The following is a 17754-nucleotide window of genomic DNA, read 5'->3' on the forward strand; positions in this document are numbered from 1 at the left end:
GCTCTGAAAGTAACACAGCGCTGCACAGCCAACTGGCTTGCAGCACAGCACTGTGTTACTTTGTTGTAAATATGGCCCAGAGTGTTGCATTGTTCCCCAACAAAAATTCTGCTGGATTTTAACACCTGTGGTTGCAATAATTTCTGTACAGTTACATTTCTGATTAAGGCACATATCAGTTTGCTCTCGATTCAGCATTCTTGCGAGATTCTTTTGTGATGAGTGCATGTAGGGGTAAATACAGCCTGAAAGGGTATTTTATGCATATTTGTAGAAGCACATGTTGCCTATCATGGAGTTCTTAGTCTTTGGAATAACCAAATCTTGTGTAGTGCTTACCATTAGGAGGATGCAACTTCAGGTGTGGCTCCTTCATTGGAGCAGAGGAGCCTTGCCACACTTAAATGTTCCCGAGATGGAAAAAAAATGGTCATTCATTAGAATTGAACTTTTCAATGACCCAATCCTGGGCCGAGCGTCAGGATAAGGCGGACCTTCTAGGTGGCAGCAGGGAGTAGGGTGAGCTGCCATTGCACTGTTTCAAGTGCACATGTCTCTCTGGCCAGCCATCTTGCAATGGCCAGCCAGACATGCACACTTTAAACCTCTCAGCCTAGCTGTCTTAAGACACCTGGGGCCCCATTAGTATGGCGGGCGGACTTTGTCTGCCTGCCATACCCTCGGGTAACGGGACTGCCCACTGAGGGTGCAGTGGTCCCGCACTCCCAATTAGAATGCACCCGCCACGTTGGCAGGCGCATGGAGCTTTTGCAACATTGCAGCCATTGTAATATGGCGGGGGGTCTTTACTGCAAAGATGGCGGGTGGATCCCCGCCATCCTAATGGGGCCCATAGGTTGAGAGTAAGTGCAGTTCTCTAGTGTCCTGTGGAGCACCAAGACAGACCCATGTGCTCATGATGTGAGCAGTACCAGGATTGACCAAGAGAGTTTGCTGGGGCCTGCTTTGCAGTCTTGACGAGGTAAGGAGATTGAGGAGGTCCTGTCATTTGGTAATTGTTATTTTTATATATTTTTTTTTATTTTTGATTGTACACACCTACCCCGCTCCTCACTGTAGATGCCAGCCACCACTGTCCAACTTCTTGAAAGAGATTGAATTAATATGAAATGAAGTGACCACGAACAACATACTGATGGTGGCTGGACAAAGGTATTAGTGAGCAATGCAACAAGAACAACAAAAGGTGAAATCATTAATATCATATGTATTTATTTTTTAGTAAAGCAAGTAAACGTGGTTAATTAACAGCTAAATTACACACTGCAATGTCATTCAGAATGACGTGCGGCGATTCTTTTATTAGATTCCATGAACTTGAGCCTGACCAGTCGAAACCAGTCACCTCGGCGTGCAAACTCCTAAATCTAACAAAGCCTTGTTAAACCCAATCACGAATGAAGAAATCCAGCCAAACAATTCCTGCGAATCTTGCTCTTCTGATTCTCCAAACTTTATCTGCAGAAATACAAAGACACAAATATATCAATTTTCATGTAGCTGAGCCAGTATCCTACATCCTCTTGGGATATAACTTTTATCTATAAACCAAACAATATCATTTAAATCGATAAATGCTAATAAGAACTGTCATGAGTTAGTGATAATCTGTAATCAAGAAATGTTCTCAGAGCCTTTAAAGTATTTCATCCTAAAATAATAACAGAGGATCAGAAGGCATTGATTAAAGAACTAGGGGCATATTACCAACAACTAACGATAATTATCGCTATGTTGGTTTAGCGGCAATATTTTTATCGCCGAGCTGCGGCAATTTTATCACTTAGGAACCTTGCCATTATCAAGGTTTATCTCCTAAGCGATAAAAATCGGCCGAAATGCATGAATTACGCTGAAAAGTCAGCAATATTCATGCATTACTGAGCTAATGCTCTTAGCCATGTTATCCACCTACCATTGGATAACATGGCTAAGAACTGCTCAGGGGCAGGTGTTAGCTTTTGGAGATATTCGCGCTTAGCGCGAATATCTCCAAAAGTTGGTAATAGGAGATAGCGATGTTAGCGACTGTTTCCAGTCGCTAACATCTTGGCACGCCCACTTTGCATGTCATTAGTGATAAATATCACTGACATGCAAAGTGGGGCCCAAATTGGTCGTATCTCCTACTAGCTGTCGCTAGCTGGTGTTAGCGGCAGCTAGGTAATAGGGAGATAATTTTATCTCCACTTTCTTGGCTTTTAAAGCCAAAAAAGCGGAGATAAACCCCCTTGATAATATGCCCCTACATTTTTCTTTGGTTTCATCACCCTATTCTGTCATATTGTATATTTAAAGGTAAATATAAACATACGGGGCAGATGTAGACATTTTTTACCTTGAAGCAGAGCAGCAACCAAATTTACAGTACTGTGTTGAGCAAAAGAGAAGACACAGTGCACAACCATATCTACTAAGATTGACCTGCCCCTGCTGTCTTCCTCTGTGCTGACACTCCCAAAGACTGCCTTATGTGACACACAACCTCGCTGAGATGAGCATGTGCTGTCCAGTACAGGATTTGTACAGGTAGCATACAATTTCAGTACAAATTCATGTGTCTAGACAAACATAGAAGGATTATTTGCACTGGATGTAGTCTGTGAACTGCAACACACATGCATTGTGTTGGTGTTTTGGAGTGCCTGCATTGGCTCTAAGCTGCCAAAACTGGACCAGTGCTGGGGGAGAGGAGATGAATGCACCATTTTAGATGAATATGGTGCATTCCTGCAGTTTCAGTTTGACGTAGGGCAGCGCAGTAAGTTCACTTGCTGTTCTGCCCCATGCCATGGGCCTCATTTATGAGGCTGTGCATCACTTTTACGCCGCTGGTGCGCCACTTTTTGTGATGCACCAGTGGCGTACAAAATGCGCCTTGTTGCGCCATATTTACAAAGTGATGCATCTAGGTAGATGCGTCACTTTGTAAACCCCTGCGCCACATTGTACCTGCGCCAGGTATAATGTATGCAAGGGGGACGTATTGACGCAAGGAAGGGTCGTAGAAGTGACGCAGTGAAATCTATGTGATTTCACTGCGTCACTTTTAGGACGCCGTTGCGTCAAAATCTTGCGCCTGCCTCACAGCAGGCATAAGACTGACGCAGGCCCTTTCACATGGGACTTGCCCCATGTGAAAGGACGCATTGCTGGAGTTGCTTCACTTTTGTGTCACACTCCAGGGATGCGTCACTTTTGCGCTTACAGATACGTCAGAAATACTGACGTATCTGTAACTCCTTGCGACATGATGTGCCATACATCAAATATGACGCATCGGGAATATCGCAAGGAGTGCGCACTGTGAAGTGACGCATCCCTGCTTTCACGCAGTGATGCGTCATTTCTCATAAATGAGGCCCCATGTCCCCACAAATGGGGACCTACGTTTTGATGTAAGGCCCCATCAGACTAACTTAGTAGATGGACTTTTACGTAAAAAAAACAATGGCTGTTTGCACAGTAGTGCCCCAGTAATGTACCTTGAAGCAAAAAACATACAGCAACGTGAATTCTTTTTTTGCTGAAAAAGATAACTTTTTAGCCAAGATACCGTTTGTGTTGGAAAGTTAGTATCCATGTGTGACTTTGTGCCACTTTGGGTGACTTTGCATCACTTTACCACAATGCAAAAGTGTTAGTAAATGGTTCTCCATTGAAAGACGTACATATCGCACTCCCAGAGTTTCTCACTTATGCATAAAAATGTATGGCCAGCCATTTAAGGTAAGCAAACCCTGGGATTTTAAATTACAGGGTTTGTTTCTGCTAAATGGCTATTTAGTTTATTCTAAACCCATTTTGTGATTATTTAAGAACTTACCAAATTGCAAATGTGTTTAGAAATGTATACTGAATTCTAATTTGGAACGGGAGGATTTAGGGCGCCCCTTCCAAATTGCGATTCCGAATGCTATGTATCAACTCAAATAAGGTTGTAGCCCTTTAGCAATGATGAAGGGGCCATTTGAACACCCGCCTCATTGTGAATGTAAAGGAAAGGTTATTTGGCAGTGATCAGTGGCCCATTCTCAAAACTGTGGTCAGTGTTCGTCACTAGAACAAACATATTTATAAATATTATAAAACAAATTGTGGGTATCAAAAAAGATTAAACTAATAGAGTTTGAAAAATACTAATAAAAGCATGTTTTTATTTCCGAGTTTTATTTTTCATGGTCCGAAAGAAATTGCTGGCCTCTCAGATTATAACAATCAAGTCCCATGTCAGAGAAGCTGCACTGGAAGAAGGCATTACAGGACGTTCTATAGCCTTGGCCAGCAGGCCTTGGAGTTGAAAAAGTGAAATCACATAACAATAATCAAGAACCCAGAGGTAATATTACAGAAGTGTTCCTGGGGCACACTGGGTATGTGGGTTTTTTTTGCAACCCCTGGGCACTTGTATTTTGCAGAATGGGCCACTCATACGTTGTAGCCTGTTTAGTGTTTGCAAATGTGTGGAAACACATTTTGCTCCTGTGCAATGCTAAAGGACTGTTTCGTCATTTGCTTGGGGGTGTGGTTGCATGCATGTGAATGCCCTTTTCCCTGTACCTTTGTGATATTGCCAATGCGGGTGCAGGTGCAAACAGTCTTGTGAGAAGTGCAGTACTTGTGTACTACCTATGAAGTGGTTCAAAGTTAATGCACTGTCCTATGAGTGTCCCGGATACCCTCTACTGAATTCACGCTGGTGGATGCAGTCACTCACTCTTCCTGCCTGCAGTATGATCCTTGCACCCATATTTATCTTTAGGCCAGTTGTTCAACATTGAAAAATACACTGCCAGCTTGAAACCACCAGACAGTGTTTAACGACTGCTTAGTCACCAGAGCAGGTGAAAATGTGGGCCTTTTCTGGGGAAAGAACATATATTGGGAAAAATAGAATACAGTTCTAGGTTGCACTCATCCAAAGACAGTATGTATAGGCATTTATATAGCGCACTACTTACCCGGAGGGTCCCAAGGCGCTTCGACCGCTGCGAAAACCTTCCTGGCTTCCCTGAGAGATGGTCCCTTAATTGGTATCTCCAGGGTGAGACCAGGCATCCCCGGCGGTCTGTGGGGCCGTTAGTGAAAATGAGGCAAGCTAATGCCCAGAGTTGCCGAGTGTGATCGCTGATCAGAGTGGGCACCGAGGCGAGAGAATTATCGAGTCCGCTGACCCTGGTCCAGAAACCTGCCGCGCCGGGAATCGAACCCTGGTCCCGGGCCGTCCTCTGCTCTCGGGTCTGCCGCCTCTAACCAGTGAGCCACACTACTTCACCTAAACAGTGTTCTCAGCTCAGATTTTGAATGTGAATCATTTTACATGATATGACCCCAGGTGTCTAAAGAAGGTGAGAAGTGGAAGAAAGTGCAAAGCAGATGGTGTGTTTTACAGCCTCATTAAAAAGATACAAACACAAATGATCTCTAAGATATAGTTAAAGAGATGTATCTATGTATGTATGACCTGAATACAGCAGATCACAGGAACAGAGAACAGTAGTTTACCTTCACTTTCGTGTGTTGGTGATGGTGGCTCAGGTCACCTGAGGAACACCTCAAAAGTCTTTGGAAAGGTGACTGCAGTCAGAGACCACACTCACACTCTTATGGGCCTGGATGGTCCCCCATGATTGCCAAAGTGCAGTGTCTACATGATCTGATACTGACAATACAGTACCTTCCAGTCAGTATCTATGCATGAGCAACCATAATATTAATTGGTTAGAGTGCCTCTAATGGGCACGGACTGTGACTGAATAGCCCCGTGGGGGATGATCCCTGGAGGAATCTAGTGCATCTTTTTGTCCAAGTCAAATAAAAAACCATCTCTGGTTTGGTGCCCATTCAGCACGATTTTGGGAGCACAGGCATGTCTTAGTAAGTCATGTACATGGGTAAAATCCCATATAGCATATGAGCTATACCATTCGTTCAAATGTGGGACTATCTCTAACTGCACACCCATACATGCAAATTAAAAAAAGGGCAACACAAATGCCTTCAACCCCTTCATTTATGTGAACGAGGCCCTGAAAACGTAGGGGCAGGTGAAAAAGTCTATTTTAGGAATACAGTCCTAACCTCTTAAAAGGTGTGGTTAATGTAGCATTGAAGGAACATAACAATGTTTCCTGGAGTAAGTAGTAGTCTATTTTTATTAAAGAGACAGGTAAATAGGGCTATTCGGATTGAGGTGGATATGTATTTCAGCAGAGAGGTCAGGTAAGTGAAACCAAGATTTGATCAATGTGGTTGGCCCATTTATCATCAAATTTTTAATTTGTCAATACTTTCCAAATGGTTTAAATGATGATAACCACTCCTGCAGCTGACATTAACTTGAAGCTACTGAATAAAACCACAGGATATGGAAGCATATGGGATAAAAAATTATTAGCCTCTATTCCGCGTAATGTTCAGTCTACTCAGCCTCCAATCAAACTGTGGTTTAGGTAGCTTTTTAAAATGTGTGTCTGTACTCCCTTGGAGTTTTGGTGAGGGATACAGTCTGATGCATAACAAACTTCTGTTATGCTACCTGAACAAACATCCTTGATATAGAAGGGCAGTAAGTGGAAAGGTAGCAGGTAAACTGTAAACTGTTCTTATGTGGGCCATTTCGGGCTTGGGGCAAACACTGTCTGAAGGGACGACTGAACACTCCTCACAATTATAAAAACAAACAGCAGAGGAAGTCGATACTAGGAAAACAACTCTGGCTGAAGTTGTGAGCTAGAGGAGAATGGAGGTTTTTAGTGATGTCTTGAACACAGAGAGCCCGATTCACAAAGGTGAACTGAGACGAAAAGTCTAACTTATGGCTTTCATTATTCACAAAGGGCATTTAAGAGTAGTAAAGTTAGACTTTTGTCTCAGTTAAACTTAAGTTTTGGTCTTAAGTGTAACTGAGACCAAAAAGTTAAACTTAAGACCAAAACTTAAGTTAAACTGAGACAAAAGTCCAAAATTGCTACACATAAATAGCCTTTGTGAATACGGAAAAACGTAAAGTTAGACTGTCGTCTCAGGCCACCTTTGTGAATCTGGCCCATTGTCTTCCTAAAAGGTAGGATAACTAGAATGAAACCTGGATCCAATGTCTAGAACCAAGGTGTACTTTAAGAGAAGTGCGCTTTCTATAGAAAAACAACTGTGTGGGACAAATGTAAATGTTTACTGTAATCCATTGGGGAGCCAAAAATACTACCCTAAAACCTTCTGTCAGGCACCATCCTGAGGCTGAAAATGTTTTTCTTACCATTTGTCATGGTCTAGGATCTCCTGTAAGCAGGATTTGTGTATGCATCTAGACGTATGGCAACACATTTGAGGCTAACATGTTGTCATACTCCCTTTCTATAACTTTAGTGCCTGACCAAAAAGGTTGAGCAAGGAATTTGCACAACTACAGTTTACCGAACAAGCTGTATTTGTATTAATTGTAACATACAATTTAATTGGTGCCCAGAAACATACCTTAAAGTTCCTTGTGGACTCATTTTGCTTTATTATCTATTTAAGTTGTTAATATGCAATGTTAAACATGTACAACACACATTTTTACTTCACTGGTTGCCCCTTCTTTTGAGGACACTACATTACTAACCATCACTCACATTTAACATCTTTCAACCTCCTCCTGGCCCATAGGAATGCATTGGAAATTATTCCTTAATTGCGAATTCGCAAAATGCGAATTCGCAATTAAGGAAGATTAAGGAATCACTAATTAAAAGCGATTTTCTTCATACATACCATTTTGCGATTCCTAAATAGCGATTCCTTAAAAATCGCTATTTAGGAATCGCAAAACGGAACTATGATACATATGGACCTTAGTGGCTGAATTGCGCAACGTGAAAGTGGAAAAATCTGACTTCAATCCCTGCTTCCCGGCTTCAGTAAATTGTGTACTCCTCAGCAAATACTTTATTTCACTGAGCCGCCTTTATTTGTACAATACTATGACAGCACCGTTCGAGATTGACCTGTACAAAACATTTCGTGTTTAATAGCTCGTAATGTTTCTCCATCTCTAGAATAAGAATCTAGGCCAAATGTAGGGTAAATGTGATAAGTGATAGATAGCATTGCCATCCGGGCGGAGCAAGAAAGTTCCTCAGCTCATGTTTGAAAACTCTCACATTTAATAAATACTTCTCAAATAATTCGATGTGCTAAGGTGAGTTGCTGGGGCGTTTTAATGCAATACAGTTTTGTGAATTCAGGAGACATAATATATTCTAACATGATTTTTTATAATGAATTACATGTGAAATATTTTTAAAGGCTCGACTCGTTCATTGGTTCTTTGACCCAGAGCCAAGCCAAGGGTTGTCTCTGCTCTCTCTGTTGATATGTTGGCTCACCAACCTCTAGCCACACTACATCATGATCTCTCCAAACATAGAACTCATTAGCACTCTCTCAGGTGCGAATGCAAATGTTTTGCTCTGCAATAGGGATGATGAACAGTTTCTGATAATTAGGCTGTGTCAAGTCCACAGAACCCTCTCCATCTTCATACCCCCACACTCCATATTCCTAATATGACATTTCAGACTGAGCTAACACCTTCACTTTGATTTGTATTCCAACCTGGAAAAAGGAAAGATAGTGATAAAAGAGTTCCAGCTCATGACCTCCACAGGGCAGGCTCCTTTGGGGAAAGTTCAGGAAATGCTTGGATCATGGAGGTAAATGATTGCTAATAGAAATCTGACTGATGTAAATGCATTCACTGTACTTTACACTAACCCTGGGAGGTTTTCCGCACTCCACGTTACGCGGAGCAGAGTTTCTTTTTTACGTCGCTCGCATTCATCAACGTCAAGCTGGCATCCACGAGAAAGGAAAATCAACCTCCTGGTGAGATTTTTCCTTGTTTGCGATCGAGATCAAGTTGGAGAGCATGAGCGTGTAAAATGAACATCCCGGCGACATTTCTCAACGCAGGGTGGTCAGGTTTCTCATTGTGAGTGGCAGCGTATGCTCGCGACTGCTCTCATTGAGAAACAGCCCATTTGCGTTGAGAAAGCTGCTCGAGTAAAAATCTACTTGAGCAGCAGAAAAGGAAAGAAGGGACTGCTTGCGCTGTGCATGGTGCCATGTGCAATGATTGCGCAGTGCGGACGAGCATCTGGCACTCTGCACTCACCAATAACGTCATTTTTCTATCATACTCTGCCGCTTGTGGAGCTCCGCGTAGTGCGGCAGAGATTTTTTTGCACTTTGCAGAGTTCCGCGTAGTGCAACTCTGCGAACGCGACCCATGGTTCCTTTACACATCCTCGCAGACAAACACTGCCGTACTTACCAGTACATCATTGTACAGTTTCTTCATCTCCTCACATCTTTTTGACAGTTGTGCATATTTCTCTTCATATTTCTGGATGATATCCTGTGACATAAAACTCATGCCGTTAATAGTAAATACATGTGCACAAAATAAGCAATAGCCCAAATGCTAAAAGCAGAGTCTATCTTAATTGGTGTTGGCTGGTTATGAATTTATTCAAGTGTCAATATCATACAATTGCATGCTCCATCAACTTATCTACTCCACAATGTAGGAATATGCATCGCTGGCTTACATCTTCATGAAGATAAACTGAGAGCTCTTGAAAAATGCTTGTTTCTTTTGTCAACTTAAGGATACCACACGAAAACTGGTATCAAAGAAAATGCATTATTATGGCTTATTACACTTCCTTAACTGGTCCAAGAGCAGAGATTTGTTTACAAGAAGCTATAGGGTACTCAACAACCGAATCAACTTCTACGCTCCCAAACGCCACCTCCGATCCGCCAGCCACGCCCTCGCCGCCGTCCCACGCATCCGCAGAGCCACTACAGGAGGAAGGTCCTTCTCCTACCTGGCCGCCAAGACCTGGAACTCCCTCCCGGCCGACCTGCGCCTGACCCAAGACCACCTTTCCTTCAGGAAGAAGCTCAAGACCTGGCTGTTCGAGCAGTAGTGGCACCCCCCCCCCCCCAAAGCGCCTCGAGACCCTACGGGTAGGTAGTGCGCTCTATAAATGTCTTTGATTGATTGATTGATTGGTGTGTATTTTAATAATTATGGAAAGTACATGGTTCCGAAGAGGTTTTAAAGGTGGTAGTTGGTAGTGATTGGCGGAGCAGAGGAAGTATGAAGAATGTTTGTAGACCAGAAGCAGGTGTTGATCTTCCTTCTAACAATACCATGGTTAGGCTTTGGCAACAAGTAGATAAGAAGTGCTCTCTAGAGTGGGGGTGTGCTTCATAGGGCAAAATAGGTAATATTGATGCCAAATTTTAAGGATAACCACTGACTATGTAAATCAGTACCATTAATGATGGTTTAAAGGTATGCACCTTCAGAAAATCAGCATGGATCTATCATTCATGGACCTAAGTTGAGCAGCACTGTTCTACTGGAAAGGGTCTGATGCATGAGATTAGTTCTATTTGGGGGCAACTCAATTTAGCCTTTAACACACTCGAAGTTTTGCGGCCTTGTTCGCTTAGACATTGGACTCAATTAAAAAAAGATGTTTGTTTGGACCCTAAATGTATGTGTATGGCTGACAATATCTCCATTAATGCCTTCCAGGACTTCACAACAGGATTCCTGGTGCAAGTGGTTCTACTAGTGCAGATGTCTAAACCACACGTGCAAAAAAATCTGCAGCAATAAATCACATACAAGAGGTGGAAAGCATGTGGCACAAGTGGTGTTTAACCGTGTACGTTTGCAAACGACCAAATACGTGTATGTGTATGGGTGTTTGCAAAAAGAAATCCTACACTTTTCCAAACTGCTAGTGGTCAAAGTTTTAACTGCTGTTAGGATTTTGAATACAGAAAGGATTACCACAATATTTGTTGGCAGCATTGGAGAAATGTTTTATTCATGGGCACACATGTTTTCCTTCGGTAAAAAACTAAATGTACTTTTGCACATTTCAATGTCCTTCACACAGCATGGAATTGTGAACGAGGGAAATAACCAGCCTAATAAAAGTCATGACAAATCCAATAGTACAGTGGATTTCTGTACTTGGCGAGGCTTTCCCAGTGCATGATTGCTCCTGTTTTCAACTGGGTGCACTTTTCCTTATGAGTCAGGCCATGACATAAAATGTAATAGATACTATGGGGCCCATTAGGATGGCGGGTGGATTGCCCCTGCCAGGCTGGCGGTAGCCACCGCCGGTCTGGCGGGGCAATCGGCCTGCCATCCACACCTAAATTCCCCCTGCATTAGTATGGCGGGGGAGACCGCGGCAGACGGAAAGACCGTCCGCTGCTTTTCCGCCCCGGTCGCCTTGCGGCCGGAGCGGAAAAGGTTTAATATGGTGGCGGTGTCTATTAGACACCATCAGCCATATTAGCATTGCCCAGAACATATGCCCATCGCCGCCACGGAAAGGCATGTGGTCTTCACTTCGGGGGCCCCCTGCGGTCCCCCGGAGTGAAGGACAGGTGGGGGGTGCACACGGGGTGTACCTGTGGTACCCCCCTGCATTTACATTAACAAAGTGGCAGGCACCACGCGGTGCCTGCCGCTTTGTTAATGTAAATGCAAATCTGCATTTTTAGCATTGTGGCGGGCGATGCTGAGAGCACCGCCCACCACAATGTTAGCAATGCAGGATGCGCCCGCCACTGTAGCAGGCGCATCCTAATACCCCCCACGGGACCCCCGCCCTTATGGCAGGCGGTCCCGAATTCCGATAGGATGGCGGGCGGACTAAGTCCGCCCGTCATCCTAATGGGGCCCTATGTCATCTGTAGAATAATTTCAGTCCAAAGGCTGGCATCCTAGACCTCTTAGCCCTACACCCCAAATTCAAACAGACGTTTTTAGATACTTTGCATTAGGATGTTGGACTGTTAGGGACTATTGTTCTGTTTTGAACAAAAGTCTACGAGACCAGCACAGGAACTGTATCATGTTTCTAGGGCTGTATTGTGCATTGTGATTGCTTGCGCCCCGTGCAAATACTATTTTATGTTTCTGCTTCTTGCACTCCGAGAAAGCAGAAGAAGGGTTTGGTTGGGAGCGGGCGGGTGGGTGGGCGGATCAAAAAGGGGTGGCTAGCCCAATGTTGTGAGCGCTGACTGTTTGGTCATCCCCAGGGCCAACCAAACAAGTCATGCACACTCCTGTTTTCTGCATGTAGGCTGCATGCAGCCTGCATGGAGAAAACAGCCTCCCCATAGACGCCTGTGTGGTCGGCATTACAGCCTATCACAACGCTGCCATTGCAGCATTGTGATTGGCTTAGTGGAGGGGAAGGAGGCTGACTGTAGATAATTCCTGCCAAGACTAAGCGATACAGGCACAACTATGGACGGCAACATTTATTTCTTTATTTTTAATTTAAAATTACACCCATACCCATGCCACTCCGCCCCCCCACCGGCGAGTGTCTTCCAGGGAAAGGTACATGCCAAATTCCTCACACATTGACCACCTGTTGTAGCAGATAGTAAATAGGCAGACTTTTTTAGGGCTGTGGGGTCGGATCATGGACAGGGATGGTTAGAGGAGGTGAGAAGAGAGCATTTGCTACTCCCCTTTATTGCTGTTACTGCTAGGCCCGGGCCAGGCAGCTGCCTGCAGCCCTTAGCTCTACTCTAAAACCTGGGAAACGTAATTCCAGGATGGGATATGCCAGTCATAATGGTGGATTATCAATTTTGAAATTGACTATTTCCAGTTTATATCTACTTTTATGTTTTGCTTTGCAGTTACATGATGTTACATTGATTACACATACATTTTTAGAAGGGCCTTCAAACTGAAGAAATGCTCAGGTCCTGGTCTTTATAAAAAACATACAATGTTTATTTACTAAGGGTTGTATAGGCGCACATGCAGTCCTGGTAAATGTTGTGCTTTGGCCACAGGCTTTTATAATGGTAATACTTTACTTCACTTTGAGTCACATGACCACCCATATAAAACATAAATAAAAAATCATCTATATATTTATAAAATCATGGATAAATGTAGAATTATTTTCACCCTAGGGGCCGTATTACAATAATTGCCCCAGGGGCACAATGGGCGTTTGCGCCCGCTTTGCGCAACTCCAGGGCATTTTGGTATTGTAGAAGGGAGTGCTGATGCTTGTGCATCCCCTTTTACAATACTGATACCACTGGCGCACCCAAAGCACCAGTGTTGCCTTCAGAGGATGTTCCTTCATTTCCATAGGGGCTTGCCATATGCTAATGAGGGTATTCCTTTGATTCTGTGCCTATGCTATATAACAGATGCGGGCCCAGAGTAAAAGATGCCCTCAGGAGGCGCACTGACAGTACACCGTTTAAAAGGTGGCACACTGTCAGTGTGCTTCCTGACATCAGCCCTCTGCAGGGGGAAGTGGGGGATCCCATGGACCGCCCAGACATCCCCTTACAGGCAGGTGCAGTCACTGACTGTACCTGACTACAAAAGGATCTCTATTCCACAGTGAAAGTGCAGGCGGGTGCCGCTTGCACTGTGAAAACATGGAGCAGCTGCTCTGTGTTTTCACATGAATGCGCTGCCCCCAGGGGAGTGCAAGTTCACGGCTGTCCTAGGGCAGCGCACACATCATAATCAGGCCCATTGTGATTGTTTGCGCCCAGTCAATACCATTTTATGTTTCTGCTTCTCGCACTCTGAGATAGCAGAAGAAGGGTTTGATTGGGCGGGTGGGCGGGTCGGGGAGGAGTGGCTAGCCGAATGCTGTGGGCTCTGACTGTTTGGTTATCCCTAGGGCTGACCAAACCAGTCATGCACACTGCACAAAACGGCCTCCCCATAGACGCTATGCGATCGGCGTGAAAACAAGAGGCAGCTGCTCTGTGCTTTCACATGGATGAGCTGCCCCCAGGGGAGCCGGAGTTCGCAGATGCTGTGGGAGCAGCGCATACATCATACTAGTGAGCATTGTGATTGTTTGCTCCCGGTGCAATATCATTTTATGTTTCTACTTCTCGAACTGCAAGAAAGCAGTGGGGCGACGCACCTCTGTCCATATGGAGGAGCCGCCCCTGCTGGAAGAGTGAAGAACAAGCAGATTTTGACTCGACACATTTTGGGTGTACAATTAAAAAGAAGAGGCTGGTGGCGCAATTTTACCTTTAGCTGTTTGTGGAATGGTTCTTCTCGAGCAGGCGTCTTATCTTTCAGCTGTTTGCTGTATTCAATAAGCTTTTCCAGCTGTTTCCCTACAACTAATTAAGAAAAGTTGCTTCATTTTAGAAAACAATCAACTTATCGCACTTACCTACCAAATAATCATTATTTAATGATCTTGAGAAATATGTTTGGTCTAATTTTCTGGCAGCAGATTCGAGAACCAAACTCATTAAATCTCCTTCTCAGGAAAATGAACCATTATCTGAAATCACTGAAGACAGAATGGAGAATGGAACAGAACTGGCATGTGAGGAATCATGTGGAGACTTGTACACTCTACTGAAGGATTACAAGCTCGGATAACTCAGTTCCTTTTCTAATAGTAAAGTACAACAAGCATTAGAAATGCAATCGGGCTCGGATTTATTTGAGTTTGAGCTAATGGCATTGTAAATGCCAATGTCTTTTTGCCATGTGTTATGGAGTGTGTGCATGTGGTGTGTAGTGGAATTATGTGGGTTAGATTGTAATTTTACCAATGGTTGCATGCTGTGCTTTAGATGAATATGTTTAAAAGTAAAGTGTATCATACAGCGATTGCTACAATAGTTAATTGTGGATGCGTTAACAATTGATGCGTGGACTGATGGCTGTTGGTGTGTGTGTTTGGTGGAAGAGTGCACTGGCGCCTGGAGGTGTGTGTGCCTGGTGGAAGGGTGCACTGACGGCTGGTGGGTGTGTGTTTGGTAAAAGCGTGCAGAGATGGCTGATGGTGTGTGTTTGGTGAAAGCGTGCACTGACGGCTGGTGGTGTGTGTTTGGTAAAAGCGTGCAGAGATGGCTGATGGTGTGTGTTTGGTGAAAGCGTGCACCGACAGTTGCTGCTGAGTGCGCCTTGTAAAAGCATGCACTGACGGCTGCCTGGTGTTGTACGCCTGATGGTGTTTGTGTTTGGTGAAAAAGTGCATTGATGCCTGGTGGTGTTTGGCCCTGGTGAAAGCATGTACTGACGGCTGGTGTTGTTGTGTGTGTGGTTGTGTTTGTAGTGGTGAGTCTGTGGGGGTGAGTCTGTGGGGGTGAGTGGTGATGAGTGTGGTGTGTATGAGTGGTGATGAGTGTGGTGTGTATGTGTGGTATGTGTGTGTCGTGTATGTGTGTGTGGTGTGTATATGGTGTGTGTGTGGTGTGTGTGTGTGTGGTATGTGTGTGTGTGTGGTGTATGTGTGTGTATGGTGTGTGTGTCTTCTTGTGTGTGGTGGTATGTATGTGTGTGGTGGACTTACTTTGAGTGTTTGTTTCCTGCACACTCACACACTGCCCCTACACATTCACACACTGCTGACACTGCACACTCACACTGTTCACCCTGCATAGTCACACAATGTTCATCCTGCAGACTCATCTTGCACACTCACACAATGTGCACCCTGCACACTTACACACTGTTCACACTACTCACACTCTGCAATAAGTGTCACTCTGCTGTCACTCTGCAATCAGTGTCACTCTGCTGTCACTCTGCAATCAATGTCACTCTAGTGTCACTCTGCAATCAGTGTCACTCTAGTGTCACTCTGCAATCAGTGTCACTCTAGTGTCACTCTGCAATCAGTGTCACTCTAGTGTCACTCTGCAATCAGTGTCACTCTAGTGTCACTCTGCAATCAGTGTCACTCTGCAATCAGTGTCACTCTAGTGTCACTCTGCAATCAGTGTCACTCTAGTGTCACTCTGCAATCAGTGTCACTCTGCAATCAGTGTCACTCTGCAATCAGTGTCACTCTGCTGTCACTCTGCAATCAGTGTCACTCTAGTGTCACTCTGCAATCAGTGTCACTCTAGTGTCACTCTGCAATCAGTGTCACTCTAGTGTCACTCTGCAATCAGTGTCACTCTAGTGTCACTCTGCAATCAGTGTCACTCTGCAATAAGTGTCACTCTAGTGTCACTCTGCAATCAGTGTCACTCTGCAATCAGTGTCACTCTAGTGTCACTCTGCAATCAGTGTCACTCTGCAATCAGTGTCACTCTGCTGTCACTCTGCAATCAGTGTCACTCTGCTGTCACTCTGCAATCAGTGTCACTCTGCAATCACTGTCACTCTGCAATCACTGTCACTCTGCAATCACCGTCACTCTGCACTCACCGTCACTCTGCACTCACCGTCACTCTGCACTCACTGTCACTCTGCACTCACTGTCACTCTGCACTCACTGTCACTCTGCACTCACTGTCACTCTGCTGTCACTCTGCAATCAGTGTCACTCTGCACTCACTGTCACTCTGCTGTCACTCTGCAATCAGTGTCACTCTGCACTCACTGTCACTCTGCTGTCACTCTGCAATCAGTGTCACTCTGCACTCACTGTCACTCTGCAGTCACTCTGCTGTCACTCTGCACTCACTGTCACTCTGCACTCACTGTCACTCTGCACTCACTGTCACTCTGCCCTCACTGTCACTCAGCCCTCACTGTCACTCGTCACTCAGCCCTCACTGTCACTCAGCCCTCACTGTCACTCAGCCCTCACTGTCACTCTGCACTCAGTCTGCAGTCACTGTCACTCTGCACTCAGTTTGCAGTCACTGTCACTCTGCTCTCACTGTCAATTGCTGTCACTCTGCACTCACTGTCACTTGCTGTCACTCTGCATGCACTGTCACTTGCTGTCACTCTGCATTCACTGTCACTTGCTGTCACTTTGCATTCATTGTCACTTGCTGTCACTCTGCACTCACTGTCAAAAGCCCTCCTACCCCAAATAAAGATCAAAAACTGATTTTAACAGTGGGTCAAATATGTGCAGCAGTGGCGTTCAGCATTTGTCCATAAGCCGGATTCATGGAAGTTTGTTAGTTTAACTGCTAACCAGGTAAAAGAGTTCGATTCTGATCAATTGCATATAAAATCATTTTACCTTTGTTGCCTTAAAATCTGGCGCGGTTTTGCCTCTTGGGCCTACTTTGGACACCCATGTTTAGAACGTGCTGCACAACTCGCACTCGTCGTGCACGGCTCGAAATTAAAATTAGGAACATAGAATAATAAGCCCAGAAGCCATGCCCACTACTCTAGTTAAATCAACTTCTCGGTTTGGCACAAATGGCCATCTTTGCCTCCTTGCAAGGCATAAACTTAAGAATGTAAATGCTGCGTTTATGTAAATTTGTTTTTTTCTTCAACATTACTAATCCTTTCCCAGCCTTCACAAATAAATACGTCTAAAATGCCGTGGAATTATGTTGGTTTTAAGTACATTGTATGAGAGCAGGAGTTGTTCGTGTAGGTATTATAAATACAGAGCTGGGTGCCTGCCAGAACGTGTTGAAAAAGAACAGCTGAATTTAACCCTCAAACTGCCTGGATTGCGCCCAGAATAAGACAGTTCTGTATTTCAAAGGCAGCTGAAAGTTATTAATGCTCCTCCCTTCCAATAACACCATGGTGTGGATGGCTTCCAACTTGGGTATGGGGGGGGTAGGGGCGGGGCACTTGGTATTTTCTCTTTGATGGTACGCAGAAACTGGTGGTTCTGTCTTTCGAGAGTGACCTGAGGCGCCCTTTTCAAAGTGAAGCTGGACTGCGCGTGCAGTAAATGGGGAATGTATACAGAA

At 44.5% G+C, this 17754-nt stretch overlaps 1 protein-coding gene across 2 annotated transcripts in view; it reads right to left on the reverse strand.

Annotated features, from left to right (window-relative positions):
- Positions 1–1211: 1211 nt before the first annotated feature.
- LOC147706032 (uncharacterized) overlaps positions 1212–17754 on the reverse strand; it is a 777463-nt gene continuing 760920 nt past the window's right edge. For both annotated transcript variants that reach the window (XM_086932483.1, XM_086932484.1), the window contains 3 exons: positions 14141–14235; positions 9338–9421; positions 1212–1479 (listed from right to left, as the gene is read on the reverse strand). In XM_086932483.1, coding sequence (XP_086788609.1) covers positions 1363–1479; positions 9338–9421; positions 14141–14235 — 296 coding nt within the window. In that variant the 3' untranslated portion in view covers positions 1212–1362. The remainder of the gene's footprint in view (positions 1480–9337; positions 9422–14140; positions 14236–17754) is intronic.

Source organism: Lissotriton vulgaris, chromosome 7 (genome assembly GCF_964263255.1).
Source record: "Lissotriton vulgaris chromosome 7, aLisVul1.2, whole genome shotgun sequence".
NCBI classification, from domain to species: Eukaryota; Metazoa; Chordata; class Amphibia; order Caudata; family Salamandridae; genus Lissotriton; species Lissotriton vulgaris.